This window comes from Canis lupus, chromosome 13 (assembly GCF_003254725.2).
Source record: "Canis lupus dingo isolate Sandy chromosome 13, ASM325472v2, whole genome shotgun sequence".
In the NCBI taxonomy this organism is placed as follows: Eukaryota; Metazoa; Chordata; class Mammalia; order Carnivora; family Canidae; genus Canis; species Canis lupus.
This window is the reverse complement of record NC_064255.1, coordinates 1,157,166-1,173,936: the sequence shown is the minus strand read 5'-3', so window position 1 is coordinate 1,173,936 and position 16,771 is coordinate 1,157,166. Positions and strand designations below refer to the sequence as shown.

Here is a 16,771-nt window from a genome sequence, read left to right as displayed (position 1 = left end):
GTGTGTGTGTGCGTCTCTCATGAATAAATAAATAAAATCTTAAAAAAAAAAAAAAGCTAAAAAAAAAAGATTTTATTTATTTTGAGAGAGAGAGAGCAGGCACAGGAAGGAGGGGGAAGAACAGAAGGAGGAAAAGAAGTAGGCTCCTTGCTGAGCATGGAGCCCAACATGTGACCCAGGATCATTACCTGAGCCTAAGGCAGAAGCTTAACCAACTGAATCACCCAGGTGCTCCTACAGGTTGGATTTATGTAAGATTCTTAGTTCTTAAAAAGTGATACAAAGAACAGATAAATCCTTTTTCTGCCTATGAAATGTGTGTGAAAAGGAAGCACCAACCACCAGTTCCTACTATCTTGTGGCCATTAAGGGAGCCAGTCTACACACTAAAGATGGAAGAAGAGAACTGGGCTCTGGATGATCTTGTCACTCCAATTAATTATCCATCTCTGGACGCTTCCTGAGACTTCTTTTTACTTTAGGAAATAAATCCCTTGTTGTTTAAGCCCCTTTTAGTCAGGTTTTCTGTTTATAGTAGAAAGCTATACCTAATAGTATAGTATACACCTAGTGTATACCTAGTATAATGCTATACATAACTGATACAGCATTATAGTTTACCCAACAATTTCCTGTAGTAGCATATTTGTGTTACTTATAGTTTTTCACTATAACTTTTTGCCTTGAATAGTTGTAGAGAAAAAGTTATGTAGCTTAGATGATAATTTGTGTTGGGGGGGCATGCAATAAAGAAACAGGAATGAACTTGAAATATCTTGGGTCATCAAAGGTGAATCATTCTGAATCTCCACTCCCTTTATTGCTCATTGCTGTCAACAGAGGTAGTTATCAGTGGAAAGTTACATTTCAAAAAGAAAAATTGGGAAATATAGTCTCAATATAATACACTAATAAAAGTAAACACGTGTATAATCCTCCAAAATATGAAAGTCATTCCTGTTTGCAATGTGTTATATGGTTTCATCAACTTTTTCTCTTTTTATTATTATAATAATATTAAAATAATTTTGGGAATAGGAAAGGTAGCCCATTATGCCATGGTAACACCCTTCTTATATTAAAATTTGCTATAGTTTCTGTTTGTTTAATCCAAATGCATGTAGTCTATCAAGTTGACAGTATTTAAGAACTAATATCTGAAGTGCCTTCCAGGGGTAGGCTGCCCCTCCAGAATCAAAACTAGAGCACAGATATCTGACTGAACATGATTTAAGAGAAAATGTTCAAATGTCTATGCTAACATCTGACAAATGAACAGTAGAAGAAACTCCGAATATATGCTTCTGATTTTATCACCAGTAGTAATTAGGTCTATTTATAATTTGAAATTTTAGATTTGTTTGCTTTTTAAATATTTGTTGTCTTAGAGTTAAACTTTGGAAAGTTTCCTCATGTAAAAAAGGAGGTGCCTGTGCAAAATAGCGATTTTAATTACTGTGATTATAAAGCACCTAGGGGGGCAGCCCCGGTGGCGCAGTGGTTTAGCGCTGCCTGCAGCCCGGGGTATGATCCTGGAGAACTGGGATCGAGTCCCACGTCAGGCTCCCTCCATGGAGCCTGCTTCTCCCTCTGCCTGTGTCTCTGCCTCTCTCTCTCTCTGTGTCTCTATGAATAAATAATAAAATCTTTAAAATAAATAAATAAATAAAGCACCTAGGACTTTGATGACCTACATGTCAATATTAGTATCAATAAGTGCACCTAACACACATTCATAGTTTTACATTAATAACTGATTACAATTAAATTTTAGATATTATTTTAAAAATCTCCCACATGGATTACAAATAAGATTAAAGTCACAGCTTAATACTTAACTGTTGTAAATGAAGTTCTTCAGCACTGTGGTTATGACTCGTGATATTTCCCATTCCTGGTCTCTGGCCAGGAGTATTGATTCATGAGTTGACTATGGTAGAGGGTGTAAGGAAAACACAGGCTAATCTAAAACTCAAATAATGACTCTTCTCTAAACCAAAAAAACAAAACAAAACAAGCCCACAAAAAAACCCTCAGTAGATTAATTTCATAAGCTAAAAGATATCATTTTCCTTATATCTTAAAAGTTTTTCTCACATAAGATTCATTTCCTGCACACTTGAACATTCTAAGGAAGAAGAAAACAAAACTCTGAATTTGGAGGAGAAGGAACCCACTGTTCATAAGTTCCCCTGAGATGGTGAGGTGTGGAAAGAGTGTTCTCTGAGGCTAGATCACTTTCTAAGTCTAGATAGATGCTGGTTTTAAGAGTGCAGCTTGAAGGAAGCTATTAAATTAAGTCCTATGGTAGATTTTTAAATTACCTAAGTAGTCAAGCTTCCAAAATATGCATTTGTTAAATTAATGACTGCATAAATAAATTAATGAATTAATGTTAACTTTTGAAATAGTGTGTATCCGGGAAGGGGAACTGCTTCCTTCACTTTATTTTTTCCTCATTCACTTCTGATTCCCATTTTTTAAACTAAAATAAATGCAGAGGAACAGTATTGTGGTTATTCCTATCTAAATATCCTTGTGTCAGGGACTTCAAGGATATGCCTGAGCTTGAGAGCGAGCAAGGGTTGTTCTTTGATAATTGGACTGAACCCTGTGCAATGGAACTCTGATGCTTGTAGTCTGTTGGGGTGGGTGGGGAAGCAAGATTGACAACATGGAAAATGCCTGCAGGATTAGGGGAGCTCTAGGGACAATGTGTAACCCCGCCCTAAAGTATTCAAATCTTCTGTGCCAAGGTGGGCAGGATCTTGAGAGAGTAGAGGTAGGAAGGTCACTGAGTTAATTCTGTACAAACACAAGAAAACAAACAAGAATTTCAGTCTTCTAAATACCACACACACAGGCACCCTCACACTCCATCCCTGCCCCCTCTCCTCAGTGAAGGCCTGGGCCCATCTCATATTGGGAAATGCATTTGTGTGAATGTTAGACACACAGGCTTGGTGAGTGGACACTGTTGGAGCAAATTCATCTCTCGTGAGAAGCAGAAGTGACTTCCAGCCAGCAACCCTAAGAACAGAATAAGCACTGAATGTGGAACGCTTTTTGAAACATCTTTGTAAGTTGTATTGAACAAGGCCCTGGTGAAATATTTGGACTCTAGCCCTCAAATCCCTATGTACCCTTCTGGAAGATTCCAAAGTACAAACATAGGTTGTGTTGCCTGGTAGCATCCTGAAGATGAAACATGCCGTCCAACACAAATATAAAAATGAAAAAAATCTGACAGTACCTATTCACCCTTTTGTTCAGTATTAAAGTCTGTGAGTATCTACTGGGCTCTTGGGCCGCAGGTTCCTCTTATGTTCCATCCTTAAGTCCAATTATTTCCCTTCCTGCCTCTGCATAGTACCACGGTTTATCTGTATCTAAAGCCTTCCACTCAAATCCTATACAGGTTGTCTATCATGATACCAGGGTCAGATTCCCCAGGAACCATCTGGGAAAGGTTGAAATGCCTCAGGAGATTATTATATACTTGCCATGAGCTCCATACAGAGTACCTATACTTTTGGCATTTTCCCAGGGACAAAAGGCCAACCAGTGATGGAGACTTTGCAAGGGACCTAACTTAGTTTGCTTTGCAAAGAAAGCTGAACCTTCTAGAAGAAAGCATCTCCACCTTAGGAAAGAAATATTTTCACGGCTAAGTAGTTTCTCCTTTCTCCTCTTGCCTGCCGTCTTCTAAAGGTTGTACCTTCCTGCGCTCTTCTATAGGAGGATTATTAGGCTCTCTCCTGAAACCAAAATAAAGTGTCTATAGTGCTAAGTCATAGTGTTCGAAGCTGATGGTAAGAGAAGTTGTCCATCATAAATTTTGACATTAGGTCAAGGACTTTTCTCACCTTGCGCTTTCAGGTAGGGCAGTCATGGCGTTGTATGTTATTAATAATGATCATTATATTGCTTTTATCTGAAGGCATAATATATAAGGAATTAGAATAAACAAAAAGGGATAAAAACTTAAGGATATCAATTTTAATATCTTTGAAAAACAAAAATTCCAATTCCAAATTGCCACAATACAGAAAGGGAAGAGCTGAAGTTTCAGTAAAAAAAAATGTGAGAAGTCTCATTTTTAAAACCTAGGGACAAAGAACCCTCTCAATATTGAATATTTTAGGGATGTGAGGGTGGCTCAGTGGTTGTGTCTGCCTTCACACTCAGGGCATGATCCCAGGGTCCTGGAATCAAGTCTTGCACAGGCTCCCCACAAGGAGCCTGCTTCTCCCCTATGTCTCTGCCTCTCTCTCGAATAAATAAATAAAATATTTTAAAAGGATTGAATATTTTAGAGGCATCCTACTCTTCCAGAACCCAGAAGAAAAAACAAAGTTAAATAGTAAGACACTTTTGCAGAAGTGTTGAAACAAACAAGAAGTTTTATTTTGAAAATACACTCTTTAAAGATAAATTTGGCTTCCATTTTCCATATCTAGGTGCATCCAACAAGATACAAAAACAAACAAGACAAAACAACAAAACAAAGACCCATGACATTATGTACAGAGCTCTAAAATGAGCTGTGAATATCTACAAGAAACTAGCATATGCTCTTTGTGAAGGGATGTACTGGTGTGGCTTTCTACAGTTTTCAGTTCTCGAGAAGAAGAGTTAACTCCCTGGAGCTGCAGGTGCGGCTGCTGCAGGGGAGGAGCTGGGGTCAGTAAGGGGTTGGGGGTGCGACCCCTGGGTGGGAGGCTTGGAGAGGTGTCTGGGGAGGGGAGCGGCGGCAGCATGGGACACATCCTGGGCTTCTCTAGAAGTCCTGCCTCGGGGTGTGAGTCAGGCTGTGCCGCCGCAGATCACAGTTTCGCCTGAACACTTTGCCGCACTGCTCGCAGCTGTAGGGCTTGATGTCTGTATGGGTGAGAAGGTGAGTTTTCAGATTACTTCTCTGATTAAAGGTTCTTCCACATGTGGGACATTTGTGTGGAGATTCCTGTTCAGATGTGAAGCAAGCAAAGGATTAATCCTTCACACCACCACCGCACCCTTCTCAATAGTTTCTGTCTTATCGGTATCACAAGCATTAACCTAACACGTGCACGACAACAAAAGAGGGGACTTGCAGGAACAAATCTGGCTCCTAATCCTCCAATCGCAGAAACACACTTGCAGGCACACACAGAGGCCCAATTGCACTGATAACTACCGGTGGCCACCGTGGTGGGCTTTGTGATTTCCAGCTCTTTACATTTCATCACCGTGTCACAGGCAGGAAAAGGAGGAAGGAAAAACGCTAATCCTCTCTTAAGGAATGACATTCTCCCAGGCAATAAGACTCCTCTTTGCTGGAAAATTAAACTATTCCTCAATGTTCTGTAAACTACAAATTATGAGGCCCCTGGGAGAGTGAGCATATGGGATTTCATCATGCCTCCATTATCAAAATTACCTTTATTTCCTCTCAAACACGAAAGCTTTAAATGCAGGGCAGATCAGATGGGGGGGAATAATAATTCTAAAATTAGAATTTAGAAATATAGAGAATGGCCTTTTCTTTAAGAAAAATATAATAATGTTTTGTGTTAAGTAAGATTACTTTTTTGGTGTGTATATAAAAAGGTTGAGTGTTTTCCCCACCTAGAAAACTAAATCTAACATGGCCTTTTAAGAGAAAGTGCCTGCCATTGAACACCTTTTAAGAGCGAAAATGATAAAACGAAACCAGCCATTGTCTTTAAACAAGAAAACAAACTTACCTGCATATGTAAAGTTTTGTGAACTGCTAGAGTTCTAGACTGACAAAATCCTTTCCCACACTCCTGACATTTGAAAGGTTTTTCTTTGGAATGGATATACCTGTAAATCAATATAAGGTTTCATTGAAATGGTTTTACCACCATGGTGAGGAGTTTCTTTTGACAGTTATTCCAAAGGAAGTCGCAAAAGGACAAAAGAAACAGGATTCCCTTTATTTATATTTTTAGATTGTATTTTTTCCTCCGGCTTTATCTACACTTGATCGCCCTCTCTGGCTGTTCTGGAGCTCAAAATTGTGCCGGAATGAGTCTTTCTTGGTCTGTATGGTTTTCTCTGGTACTTAAACTGGCCAAATTGGGATGTTAGGCAAGATAGAATTTAAGGGAACTATTTTAGCAAATCCCTAAACAGCCGTGGAGAATCCCAACTGAAGTCCTAGCCCTGTGGAATTGCAAGTAGAGTCCAAAGAGATCTCCAACCTCTCTCCTGGGAAGTTTTTCCCCAGAGGAAAACACTTATAGTATTTCTTCAGTTGCCGTTTATTAATGTAGAGTTTAAGGTCTTGGGGGGCAGGCTGTGAGGGGCTGTTTCTAAAGTCAGTGATCTCAAGACCCCCATAAATAAAATAGGCTTGGTAGGCTCTGGGGTGCACCTGAGGGGTGGGGAGATAGGGAAGGAAGGGAACCCAGTAGCGGTGTCCAAGGGACATTTCTAGAAGTGGTTTTGACAGCAGCCCGGACTACTACCCACCGCAGGAAGGTCTTAGGGGTCCCTTGGCTTTACCCACTGCCCTTCCCCCCGCCCCCCTTGGCAACAGATCAAGGGGAAACTGATCTCAGGGCCGAGGCCAACCCACCAGATTGTAACTGCCTAAGGATGAGGAAAGGCCCTCCGGCATTCCAAACAAGGACAGGTCGGAGTAGGAGGCCGCAGAGGAAAAAGGTAAATGTTGGAGGTCCACTGTAGCTGGCCAGCAAGGGCCTTTGGGGGATATATTCTAGTTCAGAGGGGATTTTAGGGACATTTGGAATCTCTCTCAGGACTCGGTACTCTGGACAAAGTTGCCTTCCCTTCCCAGGCCAACCTCATTCCCCACCTCACCTGTGATCCCGCAGATGATCCTGCCTCCTGAAGGCCTTGTGGCAGATGTCACACGTGTATGGCCTCTCATCTGTGTGGGTCCTCTCGTGGATGAGCAAGTTGTAGGATTTGGTAAAGTGTCTGCCGCAAAACTTGCAGATAAACTCTTTTTTCGTTTTGGAGGGCAACCTCCCTCGGGAGGGCTTTCTGTCCTGAGTCAATTTACTGAGCCCCGAGATGGGGCTGCCCAGCCCCGGGTTCAGCTTGGTCAGGTCTCCCATCTTAGGGGGGTCCTCTTGCGTGGCAGCCACTGCCAAATTGGCAAAGTCAAAACGGGGCCGGTCCTTGTGCAGGGCTGGGAGGACGTGGGCAATGGCTCCCTGCTTGGGGTGGAAGAGGTGGGTGGTAAAGGGCAGAGCCGGGAAGGGGAAGCGCGCGTCCACGAGGCCCTGCGCCGCCGCCATCTCGGTGATGGTGGAGCGGGTGATCTCGTGCACGTTGGGGTACCCCAGCGTCCAGTGGTTCATGTGCATGGTCTGCACGGCGCTGAGGCCATACAGGCCCTGCAGGTGGTCCACCGCGGCTGGGAAGGTGTTCACGGCCTGAAGGAAGGAGTAATTGGTGAGCTGCAGCGACGGGTGGAGCGGGATGGGCGCCGGCAGGGCCTTGCTCCCCATTTTCCCGGGTGCTGGGGGGCGGAGGGAACCGCCCCTGTCTTCCAGGACTCAGAGGCAGGTGGGCGTGGGGCTCCGGTGAAAACCCAGAGAGACAACAGCACGCAGGTAAGACCCTAAAAATGCAGGGGAAGAGAGGGAGAGTTGTGACTGTTACCCAAGCCGGCTCGGCCTTTCCTGTGGCGCCGGCGCGGCTTCCCGCACCTTCCTTCAAAGTCCTCCTCCTCCCTCCACTCCGGGGTCCCCCAAAGGAGTGCTGAGCGCCTGCCAGGCCAGTCTGCACCAGCTCGGCCCTGGGGCCCGGGTGTCAGGCGGGCCAGGAAGTGGCCTTCTGGCGAGCGGGGCACCCTGGAGGCCCTTCCGTGGGCGCCCGCAGGAAGGTCGGCTTGCGGGCACCCACGGACGGAAGACCCAGGTCCCGGGAGAGAGAAAGGCGGGCGGCGTGTGTGTGCAGGGTGCGCTAGCGGAGGCAGCACCCAGTTCTGCCCACCCACCCCACCCTGTCCCGCGAAGCTCGGGCAAACGCAATGGCGCGCGACGCCAATACCGGCAGGCCTAGGGCCGCTGCTGTCGCCTGGGCGCCCCCGAGCTCCCTGGGGGACCACCCCGAGGGCCGGTAGAGTCGGTGCTGCCGGTCACACGCTGCGCCCCGCCGCCTGCCCCGCCCAGCGCCGCCGTTCCCGGGTGCTGGAGCGCAGCGGGGGTGCACTTTGCGCTCCGGGGCCGCAGGGTCCTAGGAAGGGCCGGTCTGGCCCCACGCTGACCTCGGAGGTCCTCTTTTTCCTTCCTCTGCCTCAGTCCCATTTATCAGCGGTGACGGGGCCGCAGGAAAGGAAAGTGACACTTCGGGGGCCAGGTTCAGCCTAGGATTGCCCCCCTCCTCCTTCCCAGGGGCCGTCCCCTCCCACCCCCCACCAAGATCCCTTCCCGATGGTTCAGACTCCCAGGGGGTGGGGTGCGGTGGTGCGGGATAGGGGTAGGTGGGCGGAGAACCTCCCTAAGGCCGGAACCCCTTCTCCCAGACCGAGCGCGGATTCCCGGGCTGGCACCGGGCGCGCTCCTACACCAGGGAGGCCTCAGTAGAGGAGAAAAGAGGAGTGGAGAGGAGAGTGGGCTCCCTAGGAAGGGGTACGGGAGGGGCAGCAGGGGAGCCGCAGCCGGCGGGGCACAGTGCGGCTTTGCGGGCCTGGAGGAAGCTCGTTTATCTGCGGGAAGACGAGCGCGGCCTGGGCCTAAGCGGGGCGCACACACTCCCATCTCCCTGCGCCCCGAATGGCAACACAGAGGTCGGACTTCAGACCCCGGCCGCTCGGGGCTGCTCACCTGTACCCAGGGTGGGCCCACTGTTTCCCACCGCCGGCCGCCGTTCAGCGGACCTGGGCCTCGCCTCCGCCTCCGCCTCCGCCTCCGCCTCGGAGGGCAGCTCCCAGCGCAGCCAGGTGGGTGGCTCACAGCTAAGCCCCTTCGCCGAGCGGGGCAGGCGCGCAGCTAAGAGCCACCGACCCCGAAGCCCGGCGTTTGAACCCAGCAGGAAGGTGGGAAAGTCGGTCGGGTCTTGCCCTCACCGCCCACCGCCCTGCGCGCCGGAATCCTCTCCAGCCGCCTGGGAAGTGTGCCCGTGGCTCCGAGGGCCGACGCGGGGGACCGCGCTAATGACGCGCTCTGACAAGTCAGAATTCGGTCGCCCCCGGAGGCCCACACCTCCTCTCCCGCCTCTTCTGCCTGGAGTGCGCAGAGACCGGGATTTATTAATGAACCGCCTCGGCCTGGTGCATTCGGTCTGGGAGTTCGGACTGGGAGTTAATGAGAGGTGTGTAACCGTCAGAGGGTCTCAGACCATTCAACCGAAACTGTAAACCTCCATTAGTAATACACTTTCCCACCACAAATCACGATTCATTTTTGTTCAGTGGCAACACTCAAGCCCTCCTAGAAAGGCAGGAAAGGAAAAAAAAAAAAGGATTCTACTAACATCCCCGGTATTCTGATTATTTCCTCTTCCATTAAAAAAATAAATTGCACTTTTATTTCCTTCTTTTTGTGTAATGAGGATTTTCCAGAGATTCAAAATATTATTTTTCCCCTAGTTAAAAAGTGGTCTCCCCCATAGAGAGGAAATTGAAATTATTATTTGGGCGTATTCCCAGACTAGATTTCTTAGAAATAAATACAGGAGGTGAAGTACAACTCCTACCACTGTTGTGGGGGGTGAGGGAGGTTGTCAACTGAAGGAATATCACCACCTGTGAGCTCCATGTCACATGCACTAAGTGAAATCTGCCCTAAACATTACATGTTAATTCTGCCAGCAGAAAGCGGAGTGCCATCTTCCTTCCCTTCTTCAAGGGGTTTATAACAAAAATTAGCAGCTCTATTACAGTTCAGATCCAAAATGGCACAAAAGTGTATTTCATAGTAAGTTTTCATTTTAATTTGCAGGACAGATAGTTTCTTCATAGAGGAAGAGCAAACCATTGGTGACTTCAACACTTTTACAAACAGAACAGACCTAAATATCCACCAAACACTTTTGCCATAAGTAATTAGAGAATTTAGATTTCCACTCTCCCACTGAGTTGCTAGAAATATACGTCAAAAGATATTTTAAGTCAACGAAGAGATTTAAAGTACTTTCGTTTTGTCTAGAGTTGAGCATGTAATTCCCACACTGAGTTTCAGGCAATAACAGCGATCATCCTCCTCCTCTGCTGTCATTTCTCTCTACTCCTTTTCGGACCACTCCTTACTTTTAATTTTACAAGGAAAGAACCCGTGAAAAGACATTAATATTTTGGTGGAGCAGAGGCTAGTTTTCTTTCAGCAGTCTTCTTCACAGGGATTTCCAGGCATGTATAGAAGTTTTGTAAAATTTAGGTCACTGGTTGTCAACAAGTGAGATGTGTACACAACTAATTTCAGTTTAGTGAAGCTTTCAAAACATTGGGGGGGGGGAAGGTATGTGGTAATTTGATGAAGTCTTGCTCTTTGGTAATGCTGCTATTACACTGAGTTATCTAAAAATAATATACAGTCAGGGGTCATCTGCTAAAATCTGTGTGTTGGTGTGAGAGAAATGACTTGATGGGTCCATAGACTCGCTGAATTTCAGCCCAAGCCACAGTGGAATTTTACATAAATAAGAGCAATAGTCCTAGTAGATATAAGGACTAGATCACTTAAAAAGTAATAATGTTGAAATAAGTCTGGATCAGGTGAACAGAAGGAAACGGCTGGGAAGTTCCTGCCCCCTTCGCAGCGCCTCTGCCTTCCCAAGGAGTTAATTAAATTAAGATGCCTTCCGCATAATCAGGGTTCTGTTTCTCTCCGCTTCCTCGCTCCCCCTGCGTGTTTTCTTGTTCTGTTCAAGACTGCAGTTTGTTTAGCAGAGAAAGGAGCTGTCTGCGCCGTTTCGCTTCGGAAACGCCAACCCTCTTTTGTTCTCCGCCAACAGGTAGGGAGACGGATCCAGCGCTCCCTCCACAAACACCTTTTTCTCCCTCCTTCCCTGCAACCGCCAGTCCTTTCTCTGTAGCTCTGCTACGGGAATCCAGGCGTATGAATCCCCGGGGAATCTGCCTTCGGCTCGCTCCTCCAGGACTGGAGGGTGGGAGGGAAATCAAAAGGCCAGCTACGAGGCTGGAGAATCACCTAGGACTGAACTCTTGCTCCCCTCTCGCCGCGCGCTGGCTAGGCCGGCAGCGAGAGTCCCCGCGCGTTCGCGCTGCGCCGCCGCGGCTGCCCCGGGACGCGCGGACCAGGAGCACTACCGCAGCGTCAGAAGCGCCACACGACTGTGGGGTTTTATCTCAGCGTACTTTGGGTCAGCTTTTATAAAAGCCTGGATGAATGCTATGTGCCGATGTCGAAAACAAAACTGCAATCGACACCTAACAGTGTGTGTCCCTGAGTGCCGGCTGCGGGCGGAGTGCCGGGGATCCCACCGAGTGAGAGACACGATGCCCCAGGATCGCACCCGGAGGATCTCCTTTCCCCGGACTCGCGGCACGCCCGGCCGAGGATCCGAGCACCCCCGCTCCCCTCCTTCCCTGGGCGGCTGCAGCTCCCTCCCGGGGCGGACACTCACCTCCCGCAGAAAGGTCCGCCGGGCGGCGCCGCTCAGACCCGGCCCAGGTGGCGAGGCGCGGAGCTCGGGAAGGTCACTGGGCCCACGCCGGGCAAACTCCTTTCTCCGAGCGGAATCCCGGGAGCCGCGGACATGGTCCGGAGGTCGACGAGCAGCACAACAGGAGAGCGGATCCTCGCCGAGGTCCAGCTCCGTCCACGCGGAGTTTGCAAAACCCGAGGGCGGGTAGAGCCGGCGCTCAGCGCTCGCCCGGAACCCCGCGCCTCCGCCTGCCTGCGGCCGCCGACTCCAGCTCAGCTCGGGGCCCGCAGGCTCGCAGGGCCATCCCCCTCCAGCCGCGAGCGCCCGGAGCTCCGTTCCCGCCCGCGTCCCTCCCCGGGCTGCCCGCCGCGCGGCGTCCGGGGCTTTAGTAGCAGCCCCGCCTCCCCTTCGGGCGGGCGTCCCGCGGCGGCGCGGGGCCCTCGAGCCTGGCTCCGCCTCCGCGCCCGGCGCCCGCTAATGGTCCACTCTGTTTACTTGTGTTTGGATAGCAACTGGGTCTTAAAGGAGCAGGTTTGCCCGAGGTTTCCCTGTTGCCGAGATGAGCCGAAGGTGACTCGGCTCAAAGCTCACTCGCAGCAAAGCCCACCCTCTTTCCTTCGCGGTGCCACTTCTCCTCGTAGTGTTAGAAACCGAACAACTGGTTCTTTGCTTCCTGAAGACCCTGCGGGCATTTTGTAGTTTTACTTCGCGCTCTCCAGACTAATTTCAACATCTTAACAAGTTTAATATAACCATCTTCTCCGTAGAGTAAAACCAATCGGTTCTAGATCGCATTCTCCAAGATACATCACCCTTCCCTCAATTTTAAGTACAGCTTTGCACATACTTTTTGTCAATTACGATTATAACTGTAGTCTGCTTTTGCTTGCTGTTTTCTAAACGAAGTTTGGTTTTAGAGATGACAATTGATTGATTCCGCAATTGCTGCAAAGACATATGTAGAATGTCCCAGAAATTTCTTCCAATATTTAAGGCTTAATCAGCCAGTGCACATTTTACAAGCAGTTAACCAACTTGGTTAAAGGGTGGGCATCTGCGACCCTTTGGTAAACAATACAGAATCCATCTGGAATGGGTGAAGAACGATCATTTAAAAATTTTCGGAAAATACTATTGTAGCTTCTCAAAACATGTACATCTTCATTCCCAGAAAAAGAAATACCATTCTTTGTTCAGTCTCCAGGAAACTTAATCGAATTTGGTGTAGTGATACATTTCTTCAGGTTCTTCTAAATGTCTGGTTCTGTGTGAGTGTAATTGCAGAACACACTTCAGCTACGCTGTAAGTAGGGTGATCGAGTAACAGAAAGGGAATGACACACTCATTTTAAATAGCTTCTTTCCAGATGAGATCTGCGTGAACAACATTGAGCAAAACGCCTTTCGTCCCAAAGGAGTCACTGGAGGGGATTTGCGTTAGCCCCCGGCAAGTTCGCGCTCTGAGGGGCACGTTTTCCAGCCAAAATGCTCCAGCTCTCAAAATTCAAAAGTTGAATTTGGTCAAAAGTTGGTGCTGGATGTGCCGCCCCAAAGGACAGGTCAAATAATCTCATTGTGCGGGGTAGTGGACAAATAAGAGCAGAAGACTATAACCTGTCCAGAGGTTAAACAGTGAGTGGTGAGCCTGGCAGAAGCTACGAGATAGTGCTGTATTAAGATACAATTCCTTCTATTTTATTTATGCCCAGATGGACGGAATATTTCGTTCCTTTGGTAAAACGTAACCCAGGGATAGTAGATCCTTTTTTTACCTTTTTTTTTTTTTTTTTTCCAATTTCAAATTCTCAAAGGTTAAAAAGTGAGCTTGGAATGGAGAACCAAGTATTTAATATCCTCCAGTCTTTAACTGCTTAAAGTGGATTTGACAAACAGCGTGGAAGAAGCAGAATGCCTAAGAGTTCAGGGGTTTAAAACAACAACAACAACAACATCAACAACAACACGTTTCCCCTAGTGGTTCTGTAGGGGTGCTTTCATTTCAGCGCTCAGTCCTGAGCTCCAAGTACCGAGATGCCTGTGGTCCCCTCTCTCTAACCACCTCATTCCTTCCGCAGCTTTTCTCAATTTGGAAGATTTGGAGTGAACTTTCTCTTCTTTCAGACCCCCAGGACACACACACCCGGGGTGGTGACCTGAAGAGCGTTCCTACGCTTCGTCTTTCCTCTCCCAAAGTGGAGGCAACTCCCCAGCGGCCGGCTTCACACCTACCCGCTCAGTGAGTGTGTGTGTGTGTGTGTGTGTGTGTGTGTGTGTGCGAGGCACCGCCAGCTGTTCCTGCGGGGTGGACAGCACTGCCAACCACCCACGAGTTGCGCCCTCTTTCCGCAAACCTCCTGAGCCCAGGTTTTTTCATAAACGTGTTTACCTCGCCCACCCCAGCTTCCGAAATTCCACAGTGGAGTCTGGGCTACGCCGGCCCGAGGGCTGCTGTTGCTTGAAAGGTAGGGAAGAGTCGACGAGTTCCGGGCTTTGGGGAAGCCGCGTGGCGGGCAGCGCCTACGCAGTCCCCAGGCCCCGCCGCCGCACCAGGCAGGTGCGCGCTCCAGGCCGAGGGCGAGCCCGTGGCTGAGCTTCGCGCCGCGCGCAGGGCTCCCCGAGCCACCTCCGCGCCCACCCCGGTGGGCCCTTGGCTTTCTCCTCGCTCGGCCCCAGCGAGCCCCTTGCTCACGCCAGCATCCAGAGCGCACGCCGGGTGGGGGCCCGCCCCGGAGCAGCCTCACCCGCCGGCCTCCCCGCGCGCCAAGGCTCGGCTGGGAAGACAGGCCCCCGCCCACGGCGAGTCGTGGGGTCCAGGTGTGCGGAGAGTGAAGTCCTGTCGCCTGCCGCGGCCCGGCTGCTCCCGGGATCTGAAGCTCTGCGCGGCAGTCCCGCTGCCCTGCGTCCCCGGGAGCTGCGCGGCCGGTTCAGGCTGACATTTCCGCGGACGTGGTCATCTGCTGTCTTCGCTCTGGGCTTCTGGGTTTTCTGCACCGAGGACGCTTCCAAGGCGGTGGCTAACAGACTGACGAGGGGCGCGCGAGCAGCTGCTGCTCAAACCTGAACCGCCGAAAGTTTACGCCCCTGGAGGACGGGGTGAAGGCCGGAGAGAGGAAGCTGGGTTGGAGGAGGAAAGCGCCCGCAGAGTAGTCCCCTCTGCCCCCGCCACGGCCCACCCAGGAGGCTCCGCCGGTTAAGCAGCGAGCAGGTGTCAGACAACAGGCTTCCTGGCGGTTAATTCTTAGCGCGCACTGCGATTATCCTAAAAATGTTTACCCTTTAAGACACAAATTATGGTGACCCCATCTTTTTCTCCAGGGATTCCAGCTGCCATTTTCTCTGAGAACTTGCCTCCCTTTCTCCGAGCCGTCCTCAGCCTCTTTAGGGCGGGGACCTTTTGCATTTGAACTTCCCGCACTGTTCGCGGCTCTCCCAGATCCCGCAGTTCTCGGGGCGTGTGTGCTGCGGCCGCGGGCAGTGAGCGGGCCCGTGAAAACCTAGGGGAGGCTCCCGGGCACCGGGCTTCGAACTGAGGGTGTGGAACAGGGACCAAGCGACTAAGAATTTTATCTTTTCAAAAAGTATGTTCCAGTGGGCGCTCTACACCGGGACCGGCTGGGAAGGCACCGCCGCGGGCCGAGCTCCGCGGGCCGCGGGAAGAGTCGCAGCGCCCCCTGGAGGCAAGCGCCGGGCACTTCCCGGCCCAGGGGCCCGGTGGTCACCGGCCGCAGGCTCCGGGGCGCGTGTGCGTAGCCGGCGGCCGCCCCGCCGCGGCAGAACCGCTTCCACCTGGACCTGAGCCCCTCGGCCGCGGAGGTAGGGTCCTGTGCGCCGCAGGACTGCCGGAGAGGAGGCCTCGGCCCGCCGTCGGGGCCCACAGGCTGCTCGACCCCACGCGAGGCCCCCGGCGACTTCCCGCCTGGTGGGGCTTTTCTGCGGCGGGTTCGGACTCACGGCGCCGCTCCGGGCTCCGGGGGACTCCGACTTGGCAGGGCAGGGAGGAGACCCGGGGCGGCCCCGGCGCGGGGAGCCTGCGGGCGGTCGCGCGCCGAGTAGCGCCGGTTCCAGCCGACTCCGGGGCCCCGCCCCCGCCCCCGCCCCGCGGGACAGGCAGGAGAGGTTTGCGGGGGACCGTGTGGGGAGGCCGGCCCGCGCGCCCGGGCGTCTGCGTCCTCCCGGCCCTCGCGCGGGGCCGCGCCGGGGTCCCCTCCGGGCCGACCTGCTCCTGCAGCCGGAGAGCGAGCGCCAAGACGCGTGCGGGGGGCGCCGGGGGGCTCGAGGGGCCGCTGCCGGCCGCCCAGTCCCGGCCCCGCTGCGTCCCGAGGGCGGCCGGCGGGTCGCCTCGCGGGCTGCTCCGGGGCAGGAGGGCGGCCCGCGCCGCAGGGGGTGCCCGGGAGGGGTCGCCGGCCCCGGGCCGCAGCAGGGGGTGGGCACCCGAGGCGAGGCCCCCCGAAGCCTGGGCGCGCGGGGTTAGGCTTCCCCGGGTGTGCGGCAGCGGCGGGCGGGCGCCGGGCCCAGGCCGCCCCGCGACCCTTCCGCCCCTCGGGGGGCGCGTGACGCTGCGAAGGGCCCCGCTGCGTGAGAGGAGCCCGGGAGGAGCCCGGAGGAGCCCCGGAGGAGCCCCGCAGGTGACGGGCTGGGCCCAGAGCCGGCCGCCGAGGCACGTGCTGGGCGCGGGGAGCGCGGCGGCCCGGGGCGGGCAGCTCGGGCCCAGGGCGGGGCGGGGGCTCCGGGGGGCTCCGGGGGGCTTCCGCGGCCCAGGCCCGTCCCCAGCCCGCCCGGCGCCGCCGAGCCCGGGAAGCAGACTACAGTCCGCCTCGAAAGAGAAAGCCCGGCCAGACCCCGAGTCCAGGCACCTGGGAATTCACGGTGCTTCTCGAACGGAGCCCGCTGGTGTTCGTGACTAAGAAGAGGACCTGAGCAGCGAAGGCCAAGGCCAGGCTGTGCGGAGGGAGGGGGAAGGCCCTGAGGCTGGTGGCCCTGTGGTCACCTCCACTTGCCCAACGCGGGACTGTCCCAGCCCTCCCGCTCTGAAAAGATCCTCGGAAAGGACTAGGACGGAATGTGCAAACCTATTTTTGTTAGGCTTTCACTTAAAAAACAAACAAACTTACTTGCCAACGCTTTCACACTGAGAAAATTCAAATGAGAATCTTGATTTCCAGTTTCCGTGTGGCAGTGAGCTAGC

The 16,771-nt window shown here is 51.8% G+C and overlaps 3 protein-coding genes across 7 annotated transcripts in view; 2 read left to right on the top strand and 1 right to left on the bottom strand.

The window, feature by feature from the left end:
- Positions 1 to 4,385: 4,385 nt before the first annotated feature.
- On the bottom strand, positions 4,386 to 16,717 carry OSR2 (odd-skipped related transciption factor 2). Of its 3 annotated transcripts, none has more exons than XM_025450884.3 (4): positions 16,698 to 16,717; positions 6,829 to 7,597; positions 5,727 to 5,826; positions 4,386 to 4,963 (listed from the first exon to the last, which is right to left on the bottom strand). In XM_025450884.3, exons 2-4 carry the CDS (start codon positions 7,482 to 7,484, stop codon positions 4,781 to 4,783), a joined length of 939 nt encoding a protein of 312 aa, XP_025306669.1. In that variant the 5' UTR covers positions 7,485 to 7,597; positions 16,698 to 16,717; the 3' UTR covers positions 4,386 to 4,780. The 3 variants fall into 3 exon arrangements, with proteins under 3 accessions (XP_025306669.1, XP_025306668.1, XP_025306670.1); XM_025450883.3 differs by lacking the exon at positions 16,698 to 16,717 and adding an exon at positions 11,566 to 11,958; XM_025450885.3 differs by lacking the exon at positions 16,698 to 16,717 and adding an exon at positions 11,566 to 11,958 and having other exon boundaries at positions 4,386 to 4,881.
- On the top strand, positions 8,412 to 16,490 carry LOC118354506 (collagen alpha-1(I) chain). The gene is made up of 8 exons (XM_049093270.1): positions 8,412 to 8,444; positions 8,504 to 9,291; positions 9,921 to 9,958; positions 10,933 to 11,301; positions 11,390 to 12,281; positions 13,780 to 13,822; positions 14,049 to 14,508; positions 15,166 to 16,490. The coding sequence occupies exons 1-8, from the start codon at positions 8,412 to 8,414 to the stop codon at positions 16,488 to 16,490; spliced, it is 3,948 nt and encodes a 1,315-aa protein (XP_048949227.1).
- The window catches only part of STK3 (serine/threonine kinase 3), a 375,334-nt gene continuing 373,942 nt past the window's right edge, over positions 15,380 to 16,771 (top strand). For 2 of the 3 annotated variants that reach the window (XM_049093097.1, XM_035714551.2), the window contains exon 1: positions 15,380 to 15,399. The gene's annotated coding sequence lies outside the window, so the exon portion shown is untranslated. The remainder of the gene's footprint in view (positions 15,400 to 16,771) is intronic. The other variant, XM_035714552.2, reaches the window with a different exon arrangement.